At 37.3% G+C, this 25455-nt stretch overlaps 1 protein-coding gene across 1 annotated transcript in view; it reads left to right on the forward strand.

The window, feature by feature from the left end:
* ZGRF1 (zinc finger GRF-type containing 1) overlaps positions 1-25455 on the forward strand; it is a 107065-nt gene that overhangs the window by 9895 nt on the left and 71715 nt on the right. Inside the window, 7 exon segments of the mRNA XM_070047739.1 lie at positions 1574-1759; positions 2700-4926; positions 11642-11715; positions 17216-17299; positions 18901-19086; positions 22952-23054; positions 23155-23243. Of these exon segments, the coding sequence (XP_069903840.1) occupies positions 1574-1759; positions 2700-4926; positions 11642-11715; positions 17216-17299; positions 18901-19086; positions 22952-23054; positions 23155-23243 (2949 nt within the window).

The following is a 25455-nucleotide window of genomic DNA, read 5'->3' on the forward strand; positions in this document are numbered from 1 at the left end:
GCACTTGGGCCATCCTCCACTGCACTCCCTGGCCACAGCAGAGAGCTGGACTGGAAGAGGGGCAACCGGGACAGAATCCGGCTCCCCAGCTGGGACTAGAACCCAGGGTGCTGGCGCTGCAGGTGGAGGATTAGCCTAGTGAGCCGTGGTGCCGGCCAGACACTATGATCTTTACAGATTAGGAGTTAAATGGAAAAGGTTAGGTAATTGGCCTACATTCATAGAGTGATGGTGGTAGGGCTGGGATTGAAATCCAGGAACTGACTCTAGAATCTGATTCTTTTTGTATGATTTTTTGATAGGCAGAGGCCTACAGTGGGAAATATTTTGTGAAATTATTTCCATTTAAGTATTTTCTAAAATATTTACTCTGTATTTTTCCATACAGAAAGGAAAAGCGAACTAAAGGCATATTTAATATAAAGAATAAGGGTTCATTTCCCAATTTCATACCCTTCCTACCTAACCTAACCTCTTTGTGTCTGACTTCTTAACTGAAAACTGTAGATCATGGACAGACTACTTCATAGAGTTGGTTTGAAGATTAGAAGTAACTTACATAAAGTGACTAGCAGTTTCTGTGATTATAAATGTGTTAAAATGCACATGCTTATTGTCCTTATATTAATTTTTGGCCCTGTTACTTAATTTATTTTACAGTTTTATATGACATTAACAGTGGTTGTCATACTTTAATATTTATTTAAAAAAAGTCTAGGAGAAGCACTATCTTATAGTAGATACTTAATAGGTAGTAGCTACTGCTGTTATTTTATCTTAAATCATTTCATTAACAAGATTAATCTGATTCAGATTTTGTGTTTTCATGCTAATAATTTTATTCTGTAATCAGAGGCAATTTTTGATACAGGCAATTTTATATGATGACATAGGAACATGTTTGGACAGTTTATTTAGAAGTGCCTTGAGGTATTTTAATGTGTTTATTTTTAAGCTACTTTTTAAAGAGAATACTTCTTTTATGAATGTGTTAACAGTTAAGTCATGAAACTAATACTAATGGTTATATCTGGTAGGTTAATAATTTAATAATTAATTTTATTAATTAATACTTTTTATTCTGTAGTCAGAGGCAGTGGTATATTTGTTCTTTTAAGTGTTTAAATATAGTTATTTAAGTAACTAATAATTTATAATGAAGTTTAATTTGTGACAACTGAATATGTAGTTTATATTCACTTATGAAGCATGATAATTGATAATTAATAGCTCTAAGTTTTAAAAAATTATATTTAGTTGCATGGAGTCTAAATGAATTCCTTGAGAGGGAACTTTTTTCCTGTCCTTATCTTTGTGTTCTCAGGATGTAATAAAGGGCCTCATGAAAGTCCAGAGTATGTATTGTTCAGTGAACAAGTTAGTGAATTTTTAAAATTATATTACTATCTTTTTTAATGCTTGTACATAATAATACTTTAGTTATTGATTCATTCAGCAGCTACTTATTGAATATATAATATACCTTGCTTAGTGCTTAGTGAGCTTACTAGAACACACAGATGATCAAATAATTAGATGTATAGAATTTTGACATTTATTCTTTAAAATTTAGGTGAAACCTGGAGATGACCTAGAAAGTGATCGATACTTAATCACAGTTGAGGAGGTTAAAGTTTCTGGAAGCAAAGCTATTAAAGAGGATGTTGTTAAAGAAACACCAGAGTTAAATTCAAGGAGGTTTATATCCTCTGGCAGGTCTCTTGGATGTCAGCCTGCTGGTTTAAAACGGAAATTTACTGTAAGTTTCTCTGTGGAAAATAATTCATCAATAGTATTTATTAAACTGATTTAAAACGTAGTGAATTTTGAAGCTGTCATTAAAATGGTATTTCTTCATATACTTAAGTAGGAAGGAAATAAAACCTAGTTAGAAAAATCTCACTTCAAATGGATGTTTACATTTTAATTTCACAAACTTTAAATTTTTTTAAAATTTCTATTCTCATTTTATTTTAAAGGCATAGATGCAGACAGAGAGAGACATAGAGAGAGAGATCGTCCATCACTGGTTCACTCCCAAATGCCTATAACAACCAGAATTGAGCCAGGCTGAAGCTAGGAGCCTAGAACTCCATTCAGGTCTCATTCAGGTTGTAAGGACCCAATTATTTGAGCTGTTATCTGCTGCCTCCCAGGATGTGCATTGGTTGGGAGCTGGGTTGGAAGCAGAGTGTCTGGAACTTGAATCAGGCACTTCCTTACGGGATGTGGGCATGCCAAGCAGTAATTTAAGCTATTGTACAGGTCCAAGCAGATTTTAAATCTTAAATTATTATTTTGCCTTAAGTAAAGCATATGCAGTCCTTATTTTTCCTTTCCGTTTTCTTTTTAAGACTTATTTATTTGAAAGGCAGAGTGACAGAGAGAGGGAGAGAGATCTTCTGTTTGCTGGGTTTACTCCCCAAATGACTACAACAGCTGGGGTTGGGCCAGGCCTAAGCCAGGAGCCAAAAACTCCATTTAGGCTTCCACATGTCCAAGGCACATTAGCAGAGTTGAATCAGAAGTGGAGTAGCTGGGATTTGAACCAGTACTCCAAGTAAGGGGTGAGGGAGGGCATCACAAGTGGCCACCTAACTTGTTGTGTGACAACACTGCCCTCATTATTTTTCCGAAGCCAATTATTTCATATTTTCTTAATGATATAGCTAATAATTAATTTATTTTAATATTTCTAGGGTTTTCAAGTACCACGTCAGGTCCCCAAGAAAATGGTTATTACAGAAAATGGAGAGTCACCGGTGTTACCTGAGACTAAGAGACCTGACCCTCCTTTTGTACTTCCATCTTACAGTGCACCGCCTTTGTTTTCTGCTATTGGCAAGCAAGATATAAACACTATGCCAAAAAACCTTGAGAACACTGTCCCTTATAAGAACACAGAGAGAAATGGCATTTCCTCAGTTGACTCTGCTCCATTCTTTAAGATGAACACAGAAATGCCATGTGAAGAAAATTATTTTTGCTCTGAAAGTAAGCATTCAGCCTCTTCACTCACCAGTGAGCCCATGAAAAGAGATAGTTTGACATCTCACTGTTCAGGAGTTTCACAAACCATCAGAAGCAAAGCGCAGATACTAGCTCTTCTGAAGTCCAAGTCTACTAGTAGGTGTGAAGAACTCAATTCTGAGGCTACAGAACATTTTCCTCAGGTACAGCCACAAGGATGTTTAAAAGTTCCTGCTAAACCGAAGAGCTTAATTATGCAGGAAGAGTATGCTGAGATGAAGAAGAGCAAAGGAAGTTTAGACTCCCAGCACCAATTAGAAAATGCTATGAGAAATGAAAGTCGATGGGCTATGTATTTGTCTGTACAGAATTCACCTGTACATTCTTCTGTGATGGATGGAAATTATATAGAAAGGAAACCCAAGGCTCAGGAAGATGATAGAAATTTGGATGTGAAAGACCCTTTGGTACAAAAAGAAGTAAAATTCTTTGAGACATATACTGAAAAGAGTAAAAAGCATAATGAAGATAAGACAGGAGCAAATAATGAACAATCCTGGAATCAGGAAGTAAAGTTAGAAATTCCTTCATTCTGTGAAAGCAGCAGCTTACTGGTTACTTGTAGCAGAGCAGAAAATGATGATTTATTATCTGAATTTGACATTCCAGAAACTAATAAAATGCCTGTTAATCAGAATAACAAGGTGTACATCAAAGAATCTATTCACGTTACAGAAAATGCTCAGGTGGTTAATGCCTATGGGACACCAGAAAAAGAGTTTAAACAACCAGTTTTGTCTCTGTCTGAATCAGAACATCCACAAATTGAATCTTCTCTTACTAGCAATCCTAGGATCTCTGATGACATTACAGACATGTTTTCTAAAAGTCACACTGATAGCGAAGATCTTAATAGTATCCATGAATCTATGGATAATGTAACACAACCATTTTTGGAGATAACTTTTAATCTGAACCATTTTGAGGCCAGTGACACTGAGGATGAATCACAAGAAAGTGACAAAATTTCCCAGAATTCAGAAAATGGAATAAAAGAAATTTTGGATAATGATAGCAATTCATGTGTTCAGAAGAGATGCAAGGATATAAGCCATCAGGATACAGGTAGTGAACATTTGCCATTTTTAACATCTATTGGTGGCAGACCTGCAGAAACATTGCCTATTAAAGAGATTCTGCCATCACAGTTTTGTGATAAAACTTCTGTGGGTTTTGACATAGGACCTTGCAAAGCTGAAAATACTGGGGAAAAAATAGAGGAAGAGTACCGTGACATAGTAAGCAATTTTGACCCATCTTTAGAGTGGACTGATGGTGTTTATTTTAAAGAAGATGCTAATAAATATCTCCAAGAAGTCAGAATTAGCTATGATTTCCCTTCACTGCCAATTAAATCTAAAGATCCAAATATAATCACTAATCAGACTCCTGAAAACAATAGTTCATTTTCAGAAGGTGTCCAACCTCAACCTTCTATATTGGGAAGTGACTTAGACAAGAATGATCAGGTTTTACCATCAACCTCTAGCAATGACAATATCCAACTATTATATACCAATCAGAAACACTCTGGAAGTACTGAGCTTGATAAAGCAAATACTACAGATTCCAATTCTTTATTTTACCCTCTAGATAAAAAGCATCCTATTTCCACAGGCACCAAAGTATATATTCCTGAATCTGAAGATTTGGGAAAGTTTAGAAATTTACTGAATGATCACAACGAAGTCAAAACTGCCAAACAAAGCAAACCATACTGGAATAATCCTAGAAATTCTTCAGAACTTTCTGGATTAGGAAATAACTTTTTGCTTTTAAGGTCACTGTCTGAACACAGTACAGCTTTAGACAGCTTGGAAATACTGAAAAAGAAAAATACTGTCCTTCAACAGCAAGAAACTGAGCAGACACAGGAGCCAGATTGCTGTCCTGAAGGTTAGAACGGCATGTTTGTTTTTCACTGTCCTCTTTATAGCTGAAAGAATGAGAAGATACTTGGCTTTGGCTGCTACATTAAAGAATTATACAGGATGTAAATAACTAGTACACATACTAGGTAAAATCAATTCTAATGGAGAATAATATAGTGAAAAATAAGTCTCCTTTCTACCATAGTCCCTCAGCTCACTCCTGAGAATTTTTCAGTCTGTCCTTCCAGAACTGTTCTTTGTGTATGTAGGCATATATTGGCACATATAAATGAATATATGTGTGTGTGTTTGATAACTCATTCTTATCATTTGTTTCGGGATATGTACTAGAAGATTTCAGAAAATCATGAGTTGATATTGATACCTCTAGTTCCAGTCCTATATTACACAGTTCTTCTCTTTACTCTGCTTCATATTGTTGGGTTTTCAACAATACCAAAATATTTACTTCCTGAGGTTTGCAGTACATACCATATTGTTTTCAAATTGTCACACCAGTATCACTGCTAATAGCAAAGAAAAAATCTTTATAGATTTGGAATTTTACTATCCTTTGCAGTTTTTGTTTTTAGGTTGTGTTGAGTGTATAAAGTTGGAGTACTAGTTCAAAAATCACTTGAGTTACTTTAGTATGGTTACATTACCATTTGATTTAAGTGTAGCAAAGTCTGTTGTTTATATTTTAGATGAGGTCTTTTTGTTCATAATTGTTAATATATTTTTATTTTTGACTATGTAAAATAGCTGAGTTAAAAAAAATCAAAGCTCTAAAAACTTAGATTTCTTGTATTTCCTACCCAACCTACTCTAGGTGAACTATGTATCATACCTCTTTTTGCAAAAATAAATAATTTATAAATTCTTATTTTCCCTTATGTAACATAAGATATTATATATATACACACATGTATATATATATGTATATTTTAAAGTATTTATTTTTATTAAAGGGTAGAGAGATAGACATCTCCCAAATGGTTGTAACAACCAAGAAGGCTGGGCCAGACTGAAACCAGGAGCTAGGAACTTAATTCAGCTCTCCATGTGGGTGACAGAGACCCAACTACTTGAGCCATCATCTGCCCTCCAAGATACACATTAACAGGAAGCTGGAATTAGAAGCTAGGCCAGGTCTCACACCAAAGCACTCCAGTATGAGATGCAGGCATCCCAAGTGTCTCCTTAACAGCCGTACCAAATATCTATCCCACCCATGGATTCTTTAGCACCTTGATTTTTTTTTTCATTTAATAATATATTTTGGAAATCACTTCATATCATTTCATGAGAGTCTTCATTTGGTTTGTTTTCAGCTGTATAATATATCACTGTGGATGTTCCATCATTTATTCAACCAGATTCCCTGAATTATTTTATGTTATTTCTAGTATTTGACTTTTACAAATAAATGAAAATAAGTAGCCTTATGTATCTATACAGATGGAGCATCCCTAATCCAAAAATGCATGATCTAAAATACTCCAAAATCTAGATTCAGACTTTGGATTTTTGGATTAGGGATGCTCTGCTGGTAAAGTCTATGCAAATATTTCAGCATCTGAAATCTGAAACATTTCTGGTAACAAGTGTTTTAGATAAAGGATATTCAACTGTATCCAAAAACTTTACGAATTATCCTTATGTATATTGCTTTTGTTTTCATGTTGAAGCTGTGTCTTCAGTAAAAATTCCTAGAAATAAGATTGCTGGGTAAATAAATGTGTAATTTTATTAGATAACTTCAAAGTTTTCTTTATGGAAACTGTACTGTTTCTCACTCCTACTATGATGTATGACAGTGGCTGTTTGTCCATAATCTTGCCAATAGTGTGTTGCCAAGCTTATGAATTTTTGACCAGTCTTAATGGCTGAGAAACAACATTTCAGTATATTTTAAATTTTTATTTCTTTTCTTTTTTAAAAAAGATTTATTTATTGAAAGGCAAAGTTACAGAGAAAGAGAGAAGGAGAGACAGAGAGTGAGAGAGATCTTCCATCCATTGGTTCAGTCCCCAAATGGCTGCAATGACTGGGACTGGACTAGGCTGGAGCCAGCAGCCAGGAGCCTCCTCTGGGTCTCCCACATGAGTGTAGGGGCCCAGATACTTGGGCCCTCTCCACTGCTTTCCCAGGCTTATTAGAAGGAAATTAGATTGGAATCAGAGCAACTGGGACTTGAACTGGCACCCATATGGGATGCCAGCGCTGCAGGCTGTGGCTTAATGTGGCTTAATGCACTATGCCACAGTGCTAGCCCCTAAATTTTTATTTCTATTACAAGTGAAATTGAGCATCTTTTAATATATTTAAACACTATGCATAGATCTTTAATTTTTTTTAAAGATTTATTTACTTGGAAGGCAGAGTTAGAGAGAGGCAGAGGCAGAAAGAGATTTTTCCATCCTCTGATTCACTCTCCAAATGGCTGCAATGGCTGGAGCTGGGCCAATCTGAAGCCAGGAACCAGGACCTTCCCCTAGGTCTCCCATGTGGGTGCAGGGTTCCAAGGACTTGAGCCATCTTCTATGGCTTTCCCAGGCCATACCAGAGAGCTGGATCTGAAGTGGAACAGCTGGTTCTCAAACCAGTGCCCATATGGGATGCCGCAGCTGCAGGCAGTGGCTTTACCCACTTCTTCAGAGCACTGGCCCCATGTATATATTTTTATTCTAACCTTTTGCTCAGCTTTTAATGGTTTTGGTTGTTTTATTTATTTATTTTGATTTGTAGGGATTCTTTATGATATGTATTAGGAGTTCTTTATGGCATATGTTGGAAATGTGTTCTTTCAGGATGTCATTGGTCTTTTGACTTATATTGCTAACAGCATTATCTGTTTAAGAATATTATAGTGGGCCGGCACTGCGGCTCACTAGGCTAATCCTCTGCCTTGTGGCGCCGGCACACCGGCTTCTAGTCCCAGTTGGGGCACCGGATTCTGTCCCGGTTGCCCCTCTTCCAGGCCAGCTCTCTGCTGTGGCCAGGGAGTGCAGTGGAGGATGGCCCAAGTACTTGGGCCTTGCACCCCATGGGAGACCAGGATAAGCACCTGGCTCCTGCCATCGGATCAGCGCAGTGCGCTGGCCGCAGCGCGTTGGCCGCGGCGGCCATTGGAGGGTGAACCAACGGCAAAAGGAAGACCTTTCTCTCTGTCTCTCTCTCTCACTGTCCACTCTGCCTGTCAAAAAATAAAAATAAAAAATTAAAATTAAAAAAAATAAAAAAAGAATATTATAGTAAATAATGTATACATAAGAATATACAGAATGATAAACTATGATACTCTCAAAGAGAAGTTAAAATTGAATGCTTATTTGAATATCTCAAGTGATTCTTGGGAAAAATATCAATAAATTATACTGACTAAAATGTGTGAAAGTAGTTGTTAGGTGATAATTGTTAATTTTCTAGATGCAAAACTAAGTGAGAAACTTTAATGAAAAGTATGGGTAGATATATAATATGAATTTAAATTTATAATACAAAGATTTAAGAATCATAGAATTTAGTTTTTTTTTAAAATTTATTTATTTATTTGAAAGTCAAAGTTACACAGAGAGAGTGAGCGAGAGAGAGGTCTTCCATCCACTGGTTCACTCCCCAATTGACCACAATGGCTGGAGCTGCACCAATTTGAAGCCAGGAGCTTCTTCATGGTCTCCCATGTGGCTGCAGCGGCCCAAGGACTTAGGCCATCTTCTACTGCTTTTCCAGGTCATAGCAGAGCTGGGTCGGAAGTGGAGCAGCCGGGACTAGAACCGGCACCCATATGGGATGCTTGCACTGCAAGTGGTGGCTTTACCTGCTACACCACAGCACCAGCCCCTAGAATTTAGTTTTAAGAAACTACTTATTTCTATCAAATTGTAAAGGAGAATTATAGTTGATTCTCATAAATTTTGGCAGTTATGTGCTGTGAAGTCATAGCAAATTCTGTATTAACAAATATTGAACAGTTGCTCCCAGAGAAATACAGGATTAGGTTCTTAGAAGCCTCTGGTCAGAATATTTTTATTAGCTTATCAATATATAACTTTGTTTTATGTGTGTTTCTCTGTAAACACACCTTTTAATATATATTTCTTTTTATTATCATGGAACTCAGAATGTCAACACTATAACTCATGTCTGACTACAACCTTCCTAATACATGTATTTTCTCTATGGACATGTAGACTTCTTGCACTAGGAAACCCCTATTTATAAGGAATGCTAGACAGCCCTATTTATAAGGGACATCTTAAATAGTGAAATTCACTAACAGAAAGTACAAAGATATGAAAAATAGACCCCCAAAAAGATACTTGTTTACAATATAAGCTGAAGTAGGAAGGCAGGGAATTGCCTTGTTGGGAATGTATACTTACTTTTTTGCTGCTCCATGCATGTCTGCAAAGGACCAGAAAATCACTATAAGAATTGATTTTGGGTTTACAAATTTTATGGAATAGACATAATCCATGAGTAATGATTATCAACTGTATTATAAATATATTTCTCTAAAAGGGATTAAGTTGGTTTTCTTGAGATAGTTTGAGAAAACAATGTATTGGGTTGCAACAAATAATTTCATGGACTTTATAATACAAAATTAGAGGGGCCGGCACTGTAGTGCAGTGGGTTAAAGCCCTGGCCTGCAGCACCAGCATCCCATATGGGCACCAGTTCTAGTCCCGGCTGCTCCTCTTCTGATCCAGCTCTCTGCTATGGCCTGAGATAGCAGTAGAAGATGGCCCAAGTCTTTGGGCCCCTGCACCCAGATTGGGAGACCAGGAAGAAGCTCCTGGCTCCTGGCTTCAGATCGGCGCAGCTCCAGCTGTTGGGGCCAATTGGGGAGTGAACCAGCGGATGGAAGACCTCTCTCTCTGTCTCAACCTCTCTCTGTAACTTTGTCTTCAAACAAATAAAATAGATCTTTGAAACTATTGAAGGAATGAGTTAATATAATTTCCCCCAAGCCATAGACAAATGGATTTAAGATAGGACTAGTATTAATTTAATTGCTTTTTCCTTTTCTATGATTGCAAACAGCTGCAATATAATGATTGTTTTAGCTGAAGCTACTAAAAATTGATATTTCACTTTTTGCATTTTTAGTATAGGTTATTAGCTATTGGCTTAATATTTTTCAGTTAGTTTCAAAAAGGAAAGAAAAATATAAGGAAACATCCTATTGTTGACTTAGAAAGTAACCAGAAAGGTTTTCACTCTAAATATTTTTGAATTTTTATCATGAAATATTCATAGAGACAATGGTACAATGAATTTCTAAATACAATCCAGATTGGGGCCTGCATTGTGGCATGACAGGTTGGGTTGCTGCCTGTGATGCCAGCATCCCACATCAGCATCAGTTTGAGTCTTGGCTGCTCCACTTCCAGCTCCCTGCTAATGCTCCTTGGAAAGCAGAGAAATATAGCCCGAGTGATTTGGACTCTGCCACCCATGTGGGAGACCTGAATGGAGTTCAAGGCTCTTGGCTTAGGCTTGACCTAGTCTCTGCTGCTGTGGCCATTTGGGGAGTGAACCAACAGATGGAAGAGAACTGTCTGTTTCTCCCTCTCTGTCACTTTACCTTTCAAATAAATAAATAAATAAATCGTAAAAAAATACAATCCATATTAAACAATTATCAGGACTACCTCATCTTAAAATTTATATATCTTTCAGTTATTTAAAAATTTTTTAAAAAATTTATTTTATTTGAAAGGCAGAGTTACAGAGAGGCAGAGGCAGAGAAAGAGGGCTCTCCTATTCGTTGGTTCAGCTCCCCAAGGGGCTGTGACGGCTAGAGCTGGGCTGATCTGAAGCTAGGAGCCAGGAGCCAGGCGCTTCTTCTGGGTCTCCTACGTGGGTGCAGGAGCCCAAACACTTGGGCCATTTTCTTTCTTTTTTTTTTTTCTTCTTTATTTAAAGCTTTTATTTAATGAATGCAAATTACATAGGTACTACTTTAGGAATATAGTGGTTCTTCCCCCCCATACCCACTCTCCCACCCCCACTCCCGCCCCACCTACTCCCTCTTGGCCCATTTTCTACTGCTTTCCCAGGTCATAGCAGAGAGCTGGATCAGAAATGGAGCAGCTGGGTCTCGAACTGGCACTCATGTGGGATGCTAGCCCTGCAGGCAGTGGCTTTACCTGCTATGCCACAGCGAAGGCCCTATTTCTTACAGTTTTAAAATAAGTTTAAAATATTTTAGAGTACCATTATATGAAGGGTCTTCAAAAAGTTCATGGGAAATGCTTGTTATACAAAAACTATACGTGAATGTCAAAGTTTTTTGCACCACAAGAAACATTTATAAATTTTAAAATTAATTTTATTTATTTGAAATGAACAGAGAGGGAAAGAAAAAGAAGGAGGGGAAGACCTATCTTCCTTCAGCTGGTTGGTTCACTCCCCAAATGCCCACAACAACTGGGGCTGGGCCAGCTGAAGTTAGGAGAAGGGAACTCAATTCCTGTCTCTCATGTGTGAGGGAAGGACCAAACAACTTCAGCCATCACCTGTTGCCTTCTATGGGACAGATTAGCAGGGAGCTAAATCAGAAGCAGAGTCGGACTTGAAACTCAAGCACTGCAGTACTGGATATGAACATCTTAACTGCTGTGGCAAATGCTCACCTGTAAACTTAGCTTTTAATGCTGTTTCCATCAACTTTTTGATGTAACCTTATGTAAATGATGAATAAAAACATTTGATTTTCTCCATTACAGCTAGGAAACCATTTATTACAGTAATTCCACAATCTGTTCCCAGATCTCCTCATTGGAACCAGGATTCACAACAAGTATGTATTTTCTTTTTCTAACAGTATTTTATTTTGAAGTCAATGTTTCATAATTTGTATAGAATTAGAGGATCCTAAGCTATTTTAGTTCATGATCCCCTTTGTATCTCATTAATTTTCCATTAATTTCCTTGATCAGAAGAAATATCTTATAGTTTTTTAAAGTAGTTAGTAGTATTAACCAACTTAGGTATTTAATGTTCTAGTAACTTAGTAAGCTATTTATTTATTTATTTATTTATTATTTGAGAGATAAGAGAGAGAGAATGCTGGTTCACTCTCCAAATGCCTACAACAGCTGTGATTGGGCTAGGCTGAAGCCAGGAGCCAAGAACTCTACCCAGATCTCCCATGTGTGTGGCAGGGTCTTAAGTACTTGAGACATCACTTGCTGCTTCAGTAGCAGGGAGTTGGATCAGAAATGAAGTAGCCGGAGCTGAAACTGGCACACTGATATGGGATGTGGACATCAAAGCAGTGGCTTAATTCATTGCATCATAATGCTTACCACACTAACTGGTATCTTAAAAGCTAGGCCAAACACCTTCTCCAGCATTTTATTTTAAAAATAGATAGAATGTGTGTCCCTGTAGAGCACTGCACAACTCAAACCTTGGAGAACATTCGATAGCACACACCCCTTTCTTGGGTTTTCTAATGATAATTGCCTTATGTCATAACAGTTTCTGAAAATGCAGCTTCATAAATCCACTGTCGAGTGGCACTGTGTTTCCTTAAATATAAAACATCTTCGGAGTCTCTCTGGGTTCACTGTGGCATTCCAAAGCAGCTTGCTGCACAGTTTGGTAACTGTGATCTGAAAATCAGAAATAATAGGATGGGGCTGGCATCTGATGCAATGGTTAAGATTTCATTTGGGATGCCTGCATCCCATATTGGAGTGCCTCCATTAAGGGTCATGGCTCCACTTCTGATTTCAACTTTCTTGTAATAATGTGTACCCTGGGAGGCAGCAGGTGATGGCTCAAGTACTTAAGTCCATGCTGCCCGCATTACATTGGAAAACTGGATTGAGTTCCAGGCCCCTGGCTTCAGTATGGCCCAGCCCTTACTGTTGTGATCATTTGGTGAGTGAACCAGTGGATGGAAGATCTCTGTCCCTGTCTCTCTGCCTTTCAAATAAATAAAAGCTTTTTTTTTTTTTTAGAAAATAGGATGAACTGGGGGCCAGCACTGTGGCTTAGCGGGTAAAGCTGCCGCCTACAGTGCTGGCATCCCATATGGGTGCCGGTTGGAGTCCCGGCTGCTCCACTTCTGATCCAGCTCTCTGCTATGGCCTGGGAAAGCAGTAGAAGATGGCCTAAGTCCTTGGGCCCCTGCAGCCACATGGGAGACCCAGAAGAAGCTCCTGGTTCCTGGGTTCGGATCGGCGTAGCTCTGGCTGTTGTGGCCAATTGGGGAGTGAATCAGTGGATGGAAGACCTCTCTCTCTCTCTCTCTGCCTCTGCCTCTCTGTAACTGCCTTTCAAATAAATAAATGAATAAATAAATCTTTAAGAAAAAGCTCATGGAGAATGAGTATTATGAAAAAACTATGCATGGATTTGCACCCAAATAAACTTCTCTTAAAAAAATGGGATGAACTGAAATTCTGAAGTAAAATATCTAGGTTAGTAGGGTTTTGTAATAGGGATGCTGCTGCCACTGAGGGGGAAAGTTTGTTGTTTCCTAGCAGATGTGTTTGGAAGAAAATGAAATGTTTCATTTCCCTTCCTTTTATATTTTTACCTCCTGTATTACCAGTTTTTAAAAATTTCAGTATCCTGTGTTGTGGACAGACGGTTCTGTATTTTGATAATTTAGATTATGTCTAGCATTTGACTATCATAAATAACAAGTTTTTAGTGATTTATTTATTTGAAAGATAAAGAGAGCTTCCATCTAGTGGATGCAGCAGGGAGTTGAACTAGCAGAGACTTGAACCAGTGCAGTGCTCAGATTTGGTATGTTGGTGTTACAAGTGCTAACTTAGCCTGCTGCACCACAATGTTGACCCCATAAATAACACTTTAGAAAATGTTTTGGTGCCGGCACTATGGCGCAGTGGGTTAACGCCCTGGCCTGAAGTGCTGGCATCCCATGTGGGCACCAGTTCGAGACCCAGCTGCTCTACTTCCGATCCAGCTCTCTGGTATGGCCTGGGAAAGCAGTAGAAGATGGCCCAAGTCCTTGGCCCCTACACCACTGTGGGAGACCTGGAGGAAGCTCCTGGCTCCTGGCTTCGGGTTGGTGCAGCTCCAGCCGTTGCAGCCAATTGTGGAGTGAACCAGCAGATGGAAGACCTCTCTCTTTCTGCCTCTTCTCTGTGTAATTCTGACTTTCAAATAAATAAATAAATCTTAAAAAAAATGTTTTTGCACACAAATCATTTTTTATATTTTAAATTCTTTCCTTAGATTTGTTCCCAGAAGTGGAACTAATTACTTGGAAGGCTAGGAACAACATTGTTAGGTTCTTGATATTGTCAAGATCTAATAATCTTAAAGTTTTGGAGCAGCATCTGTCTGTCTGTATCTATCTATTAATCAATCAATAAATCAATCAGAGAGGAGAGGGAGGAGAGAGAGAGGGACCTACCTTCTATCTGCTGATTTACTCCCCAAATGGACTCAATAGCTGAGGCTGGTCCAGGAGTAACCCAGGAGCTAGGAACTCCATCTAGATCTCCCACAAGGGTGGAAGGATCTAGGTACTTTGGCCATCTTCTATTGCTTTCCCAGGCAGCTTGATCAGAAGTGGAGTAGCTGGGACATGAACCGGCATTCCAGTAAGGGATGTCAGCACTTAACCGCTACACCACAAATCCGGACTCCAGAGCAGATGTTTAGCCTGGCAATTAAGATATTCGTGTCCCACATTGGAGTACCTGGTTTGAATTCCCAGCTGCAACTCCTGACTCTGAAGGAGTCGGATCAGATGGCCGTCGCAGCCATCTGGGGATGAACCAATGGATGGAAGACCTCTCTGTCTCTGCCTCTCTCTGTAACTCTTTCTTGCAAATAAATAAAAATAAATCTTTAAAAAAAAAAGCTAATTGAGAAACCCAAAATTATCACTGACAATTGTACTCACACTCTGTAGCCTAAAACAGAATAATAACATCTATCTTACGGTGTTTTGTCAGTTTTCACCCTTGTCTAAAAAGATGATGTACAAAGCCATAAGAAATTAGCAACAATATAATTTTGTTTTCAAATGTTCACATTCTTATTTTAAATTAAAAAATAGAGTTTAAACTTTTTCAAGGATGTTTATCACCACGGGTCAACTTAGATAAATACTATCTTTTCACCCAGAATGAGTTTCCTTTTAAAATAAATGTCATGTTTTCAAAATGCTGTTGTTATCCCAGAGTATGAAAACTTTCTTATAATCTTTTGCAATAAAAAGTTATTCAAATTTATTTTTAGTATTTTTTTCTTTTTTTGAAAGATTTTATTTATTTGAGAAGTAGAATTAAAGACAGTGAGAAAGAGAGAGAAAGGTCTTCCTTCTGTTGGTTCACTCCTTAAATGGCCACAATGGTTGGAGCTGCGCTGATCTGAAGCCAGGAGCCAGGAGCTTCCTCTGGATCTTCCATGCCGGTGCAGGGGCCCAAGCACTTTGGCCATTTTCTGCTTTCCCAGGCTAATACAGAGAGCTGGATTGGAAGAGGAGCAGCTGGGACTAGAACTGGTGCCTATATGGGATGCCAGCCCCACAGGTGGAGGATTAACCTATTATGCCATGGCGTCAGCCCCTATTTTTAGTATTAAAATAGAAATGCATTTGTATTTTTATAATGACTTTTCTTTTTAAAGATTTATTTATTTATTTACTTACTCATTTATTTGAAAGACAGAGTTAGATAGAGGGAGAGAGAGAGAGAAAGATGTCTTCCGTCCATGGGTTCACTCCCCAAATGATTGTAATAGCCAACGGCGGGACAAGCTGAAGCCAGGAGCCTCAGACTCTAGCTGGGTTTCCCATGTGGGTGTCAGGGGCCTAAGCACTTGGACCATCTCCCACTGCTTTCTCAGGCACTTTGGCAGGGAGTTGGATCAAAAGTGGAGTAGCTGGGATACAAACTGGTGCTCATAGAGAATACCAGTGTCACAGTCAGTGGCTTAACATCCTCACCAGGGCATCATCTTTGAAGATAACCTCAAAAACCACTTTTGCCTAATTTCTATAATTGGCTACCCACAGCAAAGTAGCTGTTCCAGTAGGGAAGGAATCATGCTAATTAACTTTGAAAATTCACTATATTAGGAAATTCTAATTCTAAATGACTAGTTGAGTATTTTCACACTTGATCTTAGCCAAAAGGCTGAGAAGCAATAACTAGTTGAATATTTTCAAGAACCAATTTTTTGGTAGTTGTGCTTACTGTTGTTAAGGAAAGTGATTATTTGAAGAAATACATTACCTCTTAAGTCAACTGAGAAAATGTTTTCTATATACTTCTTAAAAAATGCTTCAACAACAACAGGAGTCACTGTGCACTTACTCCTCATGTAGGATCTCTGTCCTTAATGTGCTGTACATTGTGATTTAACGCTATAACGAGTACTCAAACAGTATTTTTCACTTTTTGTTTCTATGTGGGTGCAAACTGTTGAAATCTTTACTTAATGCATACTAAACTGATCTTCTGTATATAAAGAAAATTGAAAATGAATCTTGATAAGAATGGAAGGGGGAGAGAGAGCGGGAAAGGGGAGGGTTGCGGGTGGGAGGGAAGTCATTTGGGTGGGGGAAGCCAATGTAATCCATAAGCTGTACTTTGGAAATCTATATTCATTAAATAAAAGTTAAAAAAAAATAAAAATACAGAACTTAGAAAATCACTTCAAAAAATGCTTCAACAGTTGAATTCATTTTATGTCATTCATATTTTAAATTATTAATACAATAGTTGATACATTGAAAGTGACTGCTATTATCAACATATTTTATAACTACTAGGAGAGTATTAAACATACTATTTACATTTTTTTTTGACAGAGTGGATAGTGAGAGAGATAGAGAGAGAGAGAAAGGTCTTCCTTTTTGCCATTGGTTCACCCTCCAATGGCCGCCATGGCTGGCCCATCGCGCTGATCCGAAGCCAGGAGCCAGGTGCTTCTCCTGGTCTCCCATTCGGGTGCAGGGCCCAAGCACTTGGGCCATCCTGCACTGCACTCTCGGGCCATAGCAGAGAGCTGGCCTGGAAGAGAGGCAACTGGGACAGAAGCCGGTGCCCCGACTGGGACTAGAACCCAGTGTGCCGGCGCCGCAAGGCAGAGGATTAGCCTAGTGAGCCGCGGCACCGGCCCTACTATTTACATAAAACATTTATTTATTTATTTGAAAAACAGAGGGGCTGGTGTTGTGGCATGGTGGGTAAAACCACCATCTGTCCCTTTCAAATAAATAAATAAATCTTAAAAAAACCACTGCAAGACTATTAAAACAAACTAGATAGATAATTAGATTATTTGTTAATATTTTATTCTAGTTCTTTACCTTGGGAAGTGAAGAAGAGAATGGTTTTCTAGCTGATATTCCTAAACAAATAGAGAGAAAAACCTGTGACGCTAAGGTAAAGTCTATAAAGAACATTGATTTTCTAATCCACTTTATTTTCAGGCTGTTCTTTAAAAGTATTAATGTTTTCCATAGGCATAAGGTTAATGAGCCTGATAAATTACCTTAGTTTTAAGAACATGAGAAACTGATGATTCCTGATTTTTGGTGTTGAACCTTCTCTGAATTGTTATTGAGTGAATAAATACAGTATTTGTAGTGTCCATACATCATAGGATGCACTAGAGTTTGGATATAAAACAATTGGAGCACAATTAATGAATATTTGTGGAGAACGGAATGAGTATCTTTATAGCCTTTAACATTATAGTATGCTTCAACATTTCTGCATCTTGTCAAATATGTGAAAATATATATAGACCAAGCTCTAAGTAGTGCTACCTACTCTACATCAAAAGTTAAAGATGCAACAGAGTATAAGTGATTGAACTTTGTAAATAGCTATTCTATTCCTAAAACTCTGATAATCTCTGGAAGAGATCTATACAGCAGCATAGATGACAAGGTACCTATTTCCTTGTGAAGCCTTGTGTATTCCCCATCAAATGAAGCAGAAATAGTACAGAACCCTTAACAGTTGAAGCTTGTCTTTATTGATGTGTCTTTAAATTTGGAAGATTATTTTCAACAAATGTCCTATATAACGGAGCATTTTGATTTTTTTCCAAGTGTGATTTGGAATCTAGATGTTTTAAGAGTATATTCATATTATATATTATTATTCTTTTGTTAATTCAACAGTTAGAAAACAATCCTTTATGGATTAATTCTACTGGCTCTATTAGCAATCTTATTTTTTCCACATTCTGGGTGAGCTTGGTTACCTTGAGTGAAGTATAAATTCTAAAGCCCTCAAGGGGGCAGCAGAGAAAGCCATTTGAAGTATGAAATCAGTTGGAAGACTCCAGCTTAAATGTCTGCATTGGAATCATCCTCATAGGATTTGCTGTCAAAGCAGTTGCACATACTGAGAGGCAGGGAGCCCACTATCCATTTTATAATTAGGCCTAATGGTCTGGAAACTCTTAAGCAAAGGAAAATGTTTCCTGTGTTTCTTCTCTGTCATCCCTATCTCTGTTTATTGATTGCTTCCTGTATGCCAAACACTGTGTTAAATGCAGATGATACCTAGATGAAACAAAAAGATCTCTGTTCTCAAGAGGCTTACATTTGCTAGTATATGGATAAGGACAAACTTCGTTTTAAAGTGCTAAGTCTATAATATATAGTGTGGTATGGTATTGTATATATATTGTATAATATATAGGGGAAGCAAAGAGAAAGGAGCAATTCTTTCTGGCTTAATGAAGCATAATTATTATATTCATCTTTATGCTCTTAATGGGAAATTCGCACTTACTAATGTTGAACTTGAATGCAGTTAAATTGGTGTACTTTAGTTACCCTTAATAAATACTTCAGGACAATAAGAGTATTTCCTGATTTTCAACATTAGTTCCTTGGTAGTTCTTTATATTTGATACTATTTAATAAAAAACTGAATTACATGTTATGACTATTTTGGTATAAGTACTTTGTGAATATATACATCATACATACTTAATGCAGTTTTTATTTTCAATACTTTACCTGTAGCCTGTTGAGTTTCAAGAGTACCAGGTGAAAGGATCAGCTACTAGTGGTATAATGACCAGAGGCTACATCTCACAGCTAGGAAGCAATCAGTTTCCAGGTAGCACTGAGTATGAAAACTTCATGACAAACCCTTGTTTTTTGACTCCAAAGTTGCCTAGTACTTGTATACAGACAGACTTCTTTCAGGTAAAATATTCTTATTTTTAGGGTTATATTTTGCCAAATAATTTTCTTTATGTTAATGCTATATTTTATAAGGAGAGTATAACTCTATCTTTGTGATGTTATAAGTGATAAAGTAATATTGTAAGGGGGCTGGTATGGCGTAGCAGGTTAAACTGCTCCTTGCAGTGCCAGCATCCCATAATAAAGTGCTGATTTGAGTCCTGGTACCCCACTTTCTAGCCAGCTTCTTTCTAATGCCCATTGGAAAGTGGTAGATGATGACCAAATTATTTGGATCCTTTCCACCTTCATGGGAGACCAGGATGGAATTCTTGGCGCCTGTCTTTGGCCTGACCCAATCCTGGCTGTTGTGTGTATTTGGAGAATGAACCAGCAGATGGATGATCTGCTTCCCTCTCTGTCTCTGTCTCTGTCTCTGTCTCATATTCTATGTCACCTTGCCTTTCAAGTAAATAAACAAGTATTAAAAAAAGAGTAAATTGACAGCTTGCATAATATTTCAAATAAATAAGAATATTCTAATTGAGAGAGTTACAGCCTTTTTACAATTATAAATTTAAAGGATTACTTCTCATTTCAGAAAAAAACTAGGAATTCATGACAAGAGCATATAGGCAGCTTACACATAAAAAATACTCATCTATTTAACAGCTGGTAGATTTTTTTTCTTCTAATATTTCTCCTCTAATTATCACAGTGAATACCTCTCATTGCTACCAAAGTTAAGTTGCTGGTAATGAAAATAGAAGTCATGGAATAAGAATGATATGTGTGTATTTGAAACAGTGTCTAGTCAAAAGAATTTTTTATCTTCCCTTTTTATTAAAGCAATGCACATATGTACATAGACCATAAGTGCACAGCTTAACAATTACCACAAAGGAAACAACTAGAGAGAAGGAGGAAAGCAGCAAATACTTATATAACATTTACCCTTAAGAAATAGAGAATTACCAGCATCCCAGAAGCTCTCCTTGTGCCCCCTCTCAGTCAGGTCTTTCATTCTTCCCAAAGATAACCACTATCTTGACTTCTAACCACAAATACTGCTGTTTTCGAAACCTTACATAGGGACATGTATTGTACTTCAGCAGGTTAAGCCACTGCCTGTGACACTGCATCCCATATTGGAGAGCTGGTTCAAGTCCCCACTGCTCTGCTTCTTATCTGACTACCAGCTGATGCACCTAGGAGGGCAGTGAATGATGGCCCAAGTGGTTGAGCCTCTGCCATCCACATGGGAGGCCTGGGTGGAGCGCTGAGCTCCTGACTTTGGCTTGGTCTAGACCTGGCTATTTGGGGCTATTTAGGGAATGAACCAGTGGATAGAAGATCTCTTTCTCAGTTTCTCACTGTCTCTTCTCTGTCACTTTGCTTTTAAAATAAATAAATAAATTTTTTTATAAAAAAAGAAACTATATAGTCATACACAGTATATTCTTTGGCTGCTTTTGCTCAAAATTACAATTTTGATATTAATCCATATTATTGCTGTACCTTTAGTTTATTCATTTTCATTGCTAGTATGGTATTTCACTATATCAATGTACCCTAGTTTATCCATTCTTCAGTTGTTTGGTTTAACTTTTGGGAGTATTCTAGATAATACTGCTGTGGACATTTTATGTTCTGTAGTGAAAATCTACTTTTTTTGGTTATATGCTTAAGATTGGGTTTGCTGCATGATCAGAAACACTTGTATATATATGTTTACTTACATACATTATATGTTAATAATATAATGCCTAACTGTTTTCCAGAGTGGTTTCTTCTTTTTTTTTTTTTTTTTTTTACACATTTTGAAAAGATTTATTTTATTTACTTGAAAGGCATAGTGAAGAGAGGAAGAGATAAAGAGGTCTTCCACTCACTGGTTCACTTCCCAAATGGCTGTGATGGAGCCAGCATTGTAAGTGTAGCAGGTAAAGTCATTGCCTGTGACATCGGCATTCCATATAAGCGCCAGATCACATCCTGGCTGCTCCAGTTCTGATCCAGCTCCCTGCTAATGCGTCTGGGAAAACAGTGAAGGATGTCCCAAGTACTTGGGCTCCTGCACCCATGTGGGAGACCCAGATAAAGCTCCTGGCTCCTGGCTTTGGACCGGCCCACTCTAGCCATTATGGCCATTTGGGGAGTGAAACAACAGATGGAAGATGTCTCTCTCTGACTGTCTCTCTGCAACTCTGCCTTTCAAATAAGTAAATAAATCTTTAAAAAAGATTCAATACTTTATTATTAACGATTTTGCATTGTGTTTAGCAAGGACTAATGATTATAGAGGCATTGTAACATTAATTATTTATGAATTATTCTTTTATATTCTCCCAGGCTCCTATTATACCTATACAGATCACAATTTTTAGATAAATATGTATTCATTGTCTTCATTATTATACTCTTAAGTATTAATATTTCACTGCTGAAACAAAAGGTATACTATGTTTACATTTTCTTTCTTTTATAACTTTTCCCAGTTTAAATTTTTCTTTCTCTCTTTTTCTCATTTTCTTAGTAGTCTTTTAATGTGGGATGAAGGTTTTCCACATGCCCCACAGGTTTTATAAAATACTCTTCAATAGAAAAATTCACATAGCTAGTCGGTTCCATTTTTTCCTAAGATAACTTTCCTGATTCTTCCTTCTATTTGCTCCAATAGGCACATTTTAAGAATTAGGGGACCAAGCACAAGGACTATCTCCCACTGCCTTTCCAGACTCATTAGCAGGAAATTGGACCTGAAGCCAAGCAGCCAGGACTAGAACTGGCCTTCCAAGTTGGAACACCAGTGTCATGATCTGCGACTTTACCCGCTGCAGCACACCTTCAGCCCCATAGTGTTTTAATGATATGCATTTTCCGTGAACTTTTTGAAGACCCCTGTTATGCGTGGATTTCAAAATTTTTTGCCAGCGCCGTGGCTCAATAGGCTAATCTTCCACCTTGCGGCGCCAGCACACAGGGTTCTAGTCCCGGTCGGGGTGCTGAATTCTGTGTCGGTTGCCCCTCTTCCAGGCCAGCTCTCTGCTATGGCCCGGGAGTGCAGTGGAGGATGGCCCAAGTGCTTGGGCCCTGCACCCCATGGGAGACCAGCAGAAGCACCTGGCTCCTGCCTTCAGATCAGTGTGATGCGCCTGCTGTGGCAGCCATTGGAGGGTGAACCAATGGCAAAAGGAAGACCTTTCTCTCTGTCTCTCTCTCTCTCACTGTCCACTCTGCCTATCAAAAGTAAAAAAAAAAAAAATTTTTTTTTGCACTAAAATAAGCTTATCTTTTAAAGGTTTCCACAAACTTCTTAGAGAACACCTGTTTATTGAAACAATGCTTTTAAATTCATTTAGGCATACTACTTTGTTTTCTTATACTTCTATGAATCCAGTAATTTTTGTTCAATGCTAAATCGTATTGTAAACTTTTTGAAGATATTTAAATAGCAAAATTTTTAGGGCATGTCTAATATTAACGATGTACAAACTAACTTATAAAATGAACAGTGTAACTAATATACATATATTTGCATAGGATTGACAACTATGTCCCAACTGTTGCCTGTGCTAAAATGTCATCACTTTTAATGTGCATCTTATTTCAGAGATGTTAAGATGTAAAAAATATGATTTGTAATAATAGTTGGAACATAATATAGTTTGATTTTCCTAAATAGAATTGGTTTCTTCACAAATTTTTTATGTTTTTCTGTGTCTCAAATTCTAACATGAATTGTTTATATATGTGTGTGTGTCTGTTTATATATATACATATATATATAGACATAGATATATAAATACAGGTATAGGTATGAATACATACACACACATATTTTCTTTTTACCAAAATAAATTGACTAATGAGTTCTGTTTTCTAGTTCCCAGATAAAGAAAACTTTCCAAAAGAAGATACTGTCTTTAATATTGAAGGCAATTTTCAAGTGTTAGCTGAGTGTGCTAAGGACTCAATTGAAAATAATTGTAAGTAAATTGTTAAGTTAAATATGCACTTAAAAATTACTTGACATTAAAAAACTTATGTAAATATTCCTCCTTTTTTTCCCTCGAATATCAATTTTAGGTTTCCTTCCAAAAGATTCAGAAAATTCATATAATTATTTGGATTATAATTTTAAATCAGCAGAGAAGACTCTGTGGGAAGCAAATAAGGTATGCTATAAACAGAATTTTAGTAGTTGTGAGTAAAAAAATATTGGATAGTCTCACAAGACATGAATCTATTAAAAACTAGAAAGATAAAATCTGAAGACTGGACAGTTTTTAAGAAAAGACTTAAAATGTTTATTGATATTGTTTTAGGGATGAAACAGCAGAGTAATTTCTTTTAGAATAGTAACAAAATATGAGTGACTGCTGTGTTCTTTGTTATTTAAAATTGTTTTGCTTTTTGAAATATAATGTTAAGTGAGAGGCATACATAATTAGAAAAGACAGAGTAGATCTAACATTGATGGCAACTTAAAAGTTTAAGAATAATTTGGTAAAGGAGCTGAAGACAAGAGAAACTTGAAAATTAATAACTTTCACATACCAATAAGAAAATGAGTATCCACAATAGTAATAAATTATATAAAATGCCTAGGTATAATCTCAATTGGACATGTGCAGGATGTGCAAGAAATAGATAATAAGATTTACTGTGAGGGTCAGCATTTTGCATGGTGGTTAAGATGTTGATTGAGATGCCCATGTTGAAGTGCCTGTGTTTGATTCCTAGCTTTGGCTTCCTGCTAATGTGCACCCTGGGAAGGAGTAGATGATGGTTCAAGTGTGTAGGTCTCAGCCATCCACCTACCAATTATAGTGCATAACAGCTCTGTCTCTCCCTCTCTCTCAATCTATCCCCCACATCATTCTTTGCCTCTCTACATTTCAAATTTTAAAAAAAGAATAACAAAAAGTTTTTAGTTTTACTATGAAATATAAAATTCATGAATTTAGCACCTTTAAAAATAAATGTGTGTGCTTTTACTTGGTTTGGCTTCTTTTTAATATGATTATGTATTTTTGTTTGTTTTTTCCTTAAAGACCTTATTTCCAAATACAGTTCACACTGAAGGTTAGGTCTTCAAGATATGAAATTTTGGCAAGAACACAGTTCAGTGCAGAGCAAGGAGGAACAGGTTTGGTGAATATACAGAAACAGACAAGGAACATTTGTGGGACAGTCAAGTAGAAATGTTAAATAAGAAGTTGGACTCATGGGTCTGGTTTAGAAGAGATGTTTGTACATTCATCTATACGTAGAAACTTTAAAACACCAAGAGTAAATGAGTTCATTTAATGAGAGTGTAAAAAGAAGAAAATGGGTTATATCTCATTCTCAAAAAATTAGAATGGAGAGAGTTGAGCCGTTTATTGCTGAAAAAGCCAATAGAATCAAGATAGAAGTGTGGTCATTTCGCTTAGCAACTTGAAGGTCTTTGGTGACCTTGCAAGAACAATTTTAGTGAGGGTAGAAACCAATGTAGAGTGCACTAAAAATGAATAAGATATAAGAGAATGGAAATGTGTGTATGGCAAACTCTTTAAAAAGATAAGCATGTTTTGTCAGTCTCTGATATAGGAAATATTTCTGGAGCCACCACTCTGTTGCACACTACTCCCCTTGCGAGACCTATGAACAAAACAAGCAAAATCCTGCTCTTGTAGAGCTTACATTCTAATGAAGGGAGACAGACAAAAATAAATACGCAGTTCCTCAGTGCATTTTAAATGCTGTGTAGAATCATTTAGTTGTGTTAAGGAGGACAGAGGGTAGAGGTGGGATGGAGATCTATTTCATGTAGATAGGTAAGGCCTCTCTGATAAGTTGCCATGGGAGTAGAAATCTGAATAAAGGGTGGGAGAGAGTCATGTAGCTATCTATTGGAAGAGTATACCAGGCACAGTGAATAACAGTGCAAAAAATTTCAAGGCAGGAGAAGATGAGCCAATTTGTAGTTCAGCATAGAGTCTGTTATGACTTGAGTAAGTGAGAAAGGGAGTGCTAGAACCAAGTTTAAAGGGGAGGTATGCATCCTGCTCTGGTAGAGCCTTGCAGGGCTTTGTAAGGCTGTTTTGTAAGCTTTGCAGGGCTGTTTTGTACTTAAGAGTTTGGGAGCTACTGGAGGGTGTTGATCAGAGCTGCAAAATGATAGAACTTAAAAAGAATTCTCCAGCAAGTTTGTGGAGAATGTAATAGGGAAACAGCATGGAATATTCAACAAGTATTGCCTATTACTGTTATTTTTGTTGACGGGACAATGAGGTCTAGACTGTTTAGGTTTGAATCCCAACTCTATTGCTTATAGAATGGATGAATTGAAGCAAATTTAACTGCTTCACTGCTCTTTTTTTTGTCGGTCTCCTCAGTTGTAAA

The sequence above is a fragment of the Oryctolagus cuniculus genome, chromosome 8 (genome assembly GCF_964237555.1).
Source record: "Oryctolagus cuniculus chromosome 8, mOryCun1.1, whole genome shotgun sequence".
Classification (NCBI taxonomy): domain Eukaryota; kingdom Metazoa; phylum Chordata; class Mammalia; order Lagomorpha; family Leporidae; genus Oryctolagus; species Oryctolagus cuniculus.